This window comes from Gavialis gangeticus, unplaced genomic scaffold, assembly GCF_001723915.1.
Source record: "Gavialis gangeticus isolate Ggan-Ray unplaced genomic scaffold, GavGan_comp1, whole genome shotgun sequence".
In the NCBI taxonomy this organism is placed as follows: domain Eukaryota; kingdom Metazoa; phylum Chordata; order Crocodylia; family Gavialidae; genus Gavialis; species Gavialis gangeticus.
In genome coordinates, this window is record NW_017729031.1 from 42,777,365 (window position 1) to 42,783,029 (window position 5,665).

The following is a 5,665-nucleotide window of genomic DNA, read 5'->3' on the forward strand; positions in this document are numbered from 1 at the left end:
ACGGGCCTGTAGTTGCCCAGGTCCTCCCTCCTCCCTTTTTTGAAGATGGGGACCACGTTGGCTACCCTCCAATCATCCGGCACCTGGCCCGAGCACCACGAGCGCTCGTAAAGCCGTGCCAAGGGCCCTGCAATAACCCCTGCTAGCCCCCTCACCACCCTGGGGTGGAGAGCATCTTGTTCCCTGTCCCCCCAGGCCCTTTTCTGCAGAGCTGCTGCCCAGCCTGTCCCCCACCCCCCCACCGCCTGCCCCGGTGCAGGGGATCACTCCCTCCGTAGTGCAGGACTTTGCACTTGTCCTTGTCAAACTTCAGGAGATTCATTTTGGCTCAGTCCCCCGATGAGTCGAGGTCTCTGAATCCCAGCACTACCCTCCAGTGTATCTATGACTCCCCCCAGCTTGGGGTCGTCTGCAGGCCTGCTGAGGGGGCACCGTCCCTCCTGGATAAGCCAGATCTTCCCCTGCCGGGAACTGTCCCCGTCTCCATCACCCCGCTGCATCGTTGCAGGCCCCCCGCTCCTCCTGTCCATGCCCTGCTTCTCGCTCCGGCGCACAGACGCTGCAGGGTCGCGCGGCCTGGCCTGGCCGCTCCCCGAGAGCACGGCGAAGGCATCTGCTATCGGTCGCTTGCGTTGTCTCCAGGCTCGTTAATCACCTCAGGGTTTTGTCTGGGTCCCCGGTGACCCTCGTTTAAAGCCCTCTGGGGATGGAGGCAATAAACCTGGAGGTGATTAAAGCCCTGGGGGAGCTGGAGCGAGCAGCCACCCGCAGCCTGCCCACGGCCGCCTTGGCCTGGTCTTCCTGGCCAAGGTACTTCTCGGCTGCCTCTGCCCCAAGCTCCTCCCCGCCGGGTCCTGGGCTGCTGGCTCGGGGGGCTCGATCCCCCTGGCCCGCGGGGGCGTGCGAGGCCAGCAGCCTGGCAGCACACCCTCCAGGCTGCTCCCAGCATGCCTCTGCCTAGGAGTGTTTGGGGGCAATCCCAGCGCCACCGGGCCACATCCAGGCCAAGGCAGGATCAGCCCCGTCCAAGCCTGCCCAGACAAACCCCGTGTGCGAGTTTGGAGCCACACGACACCGTCGCCCCAACACCGCCCGGGGCATCGCCCCCGCCCCTGGGATACAGGGGGCCGCGGCCCACTGTCCTGCTGCTGCCGGGGGGGTTGGTGAGCACTGGGGACAGCCCAGGGCCAGGCTGTGCCCCGCTGCAGAGAGAGAGGAAACCCCCCAGCTGGGCCAGGGTGAGCAGGGGGCAAATCCCTGCCCACCCCCCAAGGCAGCCAGAGCGCGAGGGAGCAGAGCCCAGCGCTCGCCCACGGCCCAGGCCTGGATGCTGCACAGCCCAGGCGTGCAGACCCCTGCGGGCCCCCCCGAAGGAGCCAGGCCAGGCGGGGCTGCGGCTGCACACACGCGACACAAGAACTTTATTGACGTCAAGATACAAAATTATAGATTTCTCTAGAAATTCCTCTGCTGCTCACGTGACAGGAGGGGGCAAAACCACGGGGGGAGAGGGGGGGCAGAACACGGGGGAGGGGCAGCTTCTCCAGCCCATTGCCCCTACCCCCCACCCCCCGGTCGCAGGCTGCCCGGGGCAGGGGCCATGTTGGCAACATGCAAACTCAGACGTGCACACGGCCCGAGATGTGTGGAGGAGCCCATGCCTGCCCCAGGAGGTCGGGGCGAGTGCCAGCGTGGCCCCCTGCCCCGGGCAGCCTGGGAGACCCCGGCCCAGGCCCGGGGGGGCAGCAGTGGAGGCGATGGGGGAGGCGCGGGCACACACACAGCGTCACACAGGGACGGCGGCGGGATCGGGGGGGCCAAGCAGGGCGATGGCGGCCCCCTCACTGTGGCAGTGCCTTCAGGATGGCGTTCACCTCCTCGGCCACAGCCGTCAGCGCAAACTCGAACTGGTCCTGGGGGCAGGGAGGCTGTGAGCGGGGGCAACACCGCACCAGCCCCCCTGGAGGCGCTCGCCCCCATGCCCTCACCTTGGTCTGCACCATGCCAGGCCGCTGGTCGCGGATGTGCTCCAGGGTGGCCGCGATGTCAATCTCCTTCACGCCTGGGGTCAGAGCAGGGTCAGGGGGCAGACTTGGGTGCAGAGACCCAGGCCCGCTGTAGTCTAGGTATGGGGGTCTGGGGGAGTGTGATAGGGCTGGGGGTGCTGGGCAGGGGTCTCAGGGGCTGGGCACTGGCCAGGGCAGGCACGGCACTCACCCTTAGCCATCCTGTTCAGGACCATGTCGATGAGGATGTAGGTGCCCGTCCTGCTGGCCCCATCGCTGGAAGACATGGAGACGGATGCTGGCACCAGCAGGCACGAGCTGCTGACCCGCCGGGCAAAAAGCCTGGTGCCAAGCAGGGGCCGGGCCAGCCACAGCCGCCAGCCGTGAGGCTGTCCCGCGCTCCCGTACCCCGGCCGTGCCCCCCGGGCAGGTGTTACCTGCAGTGCACGATGATGGGGCAGGAGCGGCCGCGGTAGCACTTGTTCACCTTCCTGCGTGGGGCAGAGGAGACTGATCAGCGGGGCCGGCGCCTTCCCTGGGCTCCAAGCCTGGTGCCACGACCTGCCTGGCTGCCCTGGGGCTGAGCGCTCCCACCGCCCCAGGGTCCGTCTCAGCCATGGCAGGGTGGGCTGGGGTCAGGGGGCAACCAGACCCCCCCGAGGGGGGCAGGGATTGGGGCCAAGGCCCCCAGGTAGGACTGGCAGCCACTCGGATGCCAGGAGCTCCTCTGCTAGCCCAGGCTGTGGGTGCGTGGGCACAAAGGCTTGTCGTGGCTGGACCTGGGTTGTAGGTGCCCCATAGGGTGCAGAGGGCGCAGCCCGGGGGGCCCATGGCAGCCAGCAGACGAGCCCGCAGCAGGGCTGGTGCGCAGGCACGGTCCGGCAGCAGGCGCGGCCGCCGACGATCACTTTTGTGACTATGCAACTGGACCCAGACCACGAGCTGCAGATCACAAAAATGCCCCCGGCAGCCGCGAGACAGGCAGAGCCACGGGCAGGGCGAGCGGCTGGGTGCGTGGGGGCAGGGGCGGGGCGGGGCGGGCGGTCCTGCCTGTGGCCGGACTCTTCCCACCCACCCCAGGGGAGCTGGGGGTCTCAGGGTCTGGCCCTCAGCTTGCAGAGCTGGTGCCCACGCGAGTGCACGCCCGCGCGCCGCGCCCGGACCTGCGGAAGTCGAGCAGGGGCCGCGTGGTGGCGGGGAGGCCCTGGGCCGGCCAGCTCAGGAAGTGGAACTGGGTGAGCGTGCGCGTCTCCTGCGACTGCACGTTCTTCAGGTAGAAGCTGCGCACCAGGAAGTCCTCGCACCAGATGTGCTCCGACACCAGGTTCACCTGCGTGTGGGGTTACAGGCATGGCCGCGACTCCCAGCCCCACACGGCACTGTGCCGCTCTCCTTACCCCCAGCCCGCCTGGCACAGGCCCGTGCCCACCCGCCACAGGGCTCCGTGCCCCCCAGGCCCACCCAGCTTGGCTCCATGCCCCGCCCTCAGCTTGGCCCCGTCCCCCTCCAGCCCTCCTGGCTCAGCAGCCCTGTGCCCACCTCAACCCCAACCCATGGCCCCAGCCCCCCCGGCTGCTCTTACCTCATAGACGTGGTAGAGGGACGAGCCCTCGTCGGGCCAGTAGCGGTCGCACTGCTTGACGCTGTCCTCGGCCAGGGGGCTCAGCATGACGATGACGGTGCAGCCGTGCTCCCATACCATCTGCGTGTTGGGGACACGGCCGTGGCAGGGTGCTGAGGCTGGGCTCTCCTGTGGAGCTGCCCCGCTCCAGCACACGTGTGCACTGGGGCCAGGCTCCAAGCAGGGGGCACAGCGCAGAGCCGGGGGTGTCGGTGTCCGTACCCCAGCCCCACTCACCTGCCAGAAGTCAGCGATGGTGTGGGACAGCGGCCCCTGCGTGGCGATGTACGCCGGCATCCGTGGGTCATGCTCGATCTGCGCCGAGACATGGCGTGTCAGACGCTACCAGGGGGTTGGGGGGCAGGAAGCGACCAGGGAAGCTGGTGTGTCACGGGGCACGCGTTTGCACACCTGGCCTGTGTGCATGCAAGGTGACTCCAGCCAGGCAGCACAAGCCTCAGCAGCATCCCCAGCGCGTGACGAGGGCACGTGCAGGGAGCCTGGTGGGGCAGGCATGCCAGCATGGAGGCAGGGGTCTCTAGGCAAGCTGGGGCTGGTGGGTCCCAGGGGCAGGGGCCTCTGGGCAGGCAGGGCAGGTATGCAGGTAAAGGGGGCTGTGGGCAGGGGTCTGCAGGCAGCAGGCTGGGGCGCGCAGCCGGCTGGGACTCACGATGGGGCTGGCATTGATGAAGTCACTGCGGGACGGGCTGCAATCGGCCTTCAGCTTGATCCGTGCGTGGTCGTCTGCAACCGGTTTAGGGGGGGGGGCCATGAGCAGGACACGTGCCCCAGCCCCCCCAGTGGGGCAGCCCGGCCCCCTGCATCCCACTACAGGACCCCCGGGGGGCAGTGCCTGGCCAGCCCCCATCCCCTGCGCGGGCACAGGGTGCTCACAAGGCACGAAGTCAGGGTGCCGGTTCTTCTTCAGGTTGGCTTCGCTCTGCGCGATGGAGCAGGCATTGGGCTCAGCCTGGTACGCGCACAGTGCCTGCCACTCCTTGGCCAGGCGGTCCCGGTTGCGCAGGTGGTCCTCCATGTAGGCCTGCGGGTGCAGCGCCGCTCAGCACACACAGCTGCAGGGGCGGTGGGCTGTGCTAGACCAAGGACTGGCACGTGCACACACATGTACGCACACACACATGCACCCATGCTCTAGAGCAAGTCTGACATCCCCAGCTGTGGGCAGCAGGAATATGTGCACATACGTACACAAACGCACATGTGAAATCACCCACCCACCCACACAGAGGCATGCATTCTGGCACAGGTCTGACATCCCCAACTGGAACATGTGAACACGTGCACAGATGCACATGTGCAAACAAACACACACACACTTAAGCAAGTCCAACACCACCAGCTGGTAGCAGCAACAAGACGCACACTCTGAACAGGTACGTCACCAGCAGAGGGCAGCAGGGACAGACCTGTGTGCGCACACATGCCTGCTTACACATGCACATGGACAAACACACGCACTTGGGAGGTCTGACACTAGTAGCAGGGGCAGACATTTGGGGGCACACACATGCGTGTGCACCCACACACACGCCCATGCAAGCACTCTGCAGTAGGTGTGACACCAGCAGCAGGGGGCAGGCACACACACGCATGCACTCTGCAGCTGGTCTAACACCAGCAACAGGGGCAGCTGCTGCACACGCAGGCACACGCGGCGGCTCACCAGGATCATGTGGCCGGTGGAGATGTCCATGTTGGACTGGGCGGGCTCCTCGCACCAGGACGGCGTGCTGCTGTGCGAGCTGGGGCTGGCCTGCGGCGCATCGCTGAACTGGGATGAGACGCTGCTGACGCGGGAGGTCTCGGCTGGTGCTGGCGCGGGTGGGTCTGCCCGCCCGAACAGCGACTTGGCCGCCATGTGCTGGCGGCACAGCTCCTGCGACAAGGCCACGGCTCAGCCCTGCCCTCCTGGACCTGGCGCGGGGAGCAGTGCCTGCAGTGCGGGGGACGAGCCGCCGACCCTACCTGGTACTCGAAGGGGGTGTCGGCAGCGCCCTCGGGCCCCAGGGCGACCAGG

At 67.5% G+C, this 5,665-nt stretch overlaps 1 protein-coding gene across 1 annotated transcript in view; it reads right to left on the reverse strand.

Moving 5' to 3' along the window:
• Nucleotides 1–1,392: 1,392 nt before the first annotated feature.
• PTPRN (protein tyrosine phosphatase, receptor type N) overlaps nucleotides 1,393–5,665 on the reverse strand; it is a 32,434-nt gene continuing 28,161 nt past the window's right edge. The window contains 11 exon segments of the mRNA XM_019522830.1: nucleotides 1,393–1,913; nucleotides 1,989–2,062; nucleotides 2,218–2,282; nucleotides 2,444–2,497; nucleotides 3,170–3,336; nucleotides 3,589–3,708; nucleotides 3,865–3,942; nucleotides 4,298–4,371; nucleotides 4,522–4,669; nucleotides 5,312–5,524; nucleotides 5,614–5,664. Coding sequence (XP_019378375.1) covers nucleotides 1,842–1,913; nucleotides 1,989–2,062; nucleotides 2,218–2,282; nucleotides 2,444–2,497; nucleotides 3,170–3,336; nucleotides 3,589–3,708; nucleotides 3,865–3,942; nucleotides 4,298–4,371; nucleotides 4,522–4,669; nucleotides 5,312–5,524; nucleotides 5,614–5,664 — 1,116 coding nt within the window. The 3' untranslated portion in view covers nucleotides 1,393–1,841.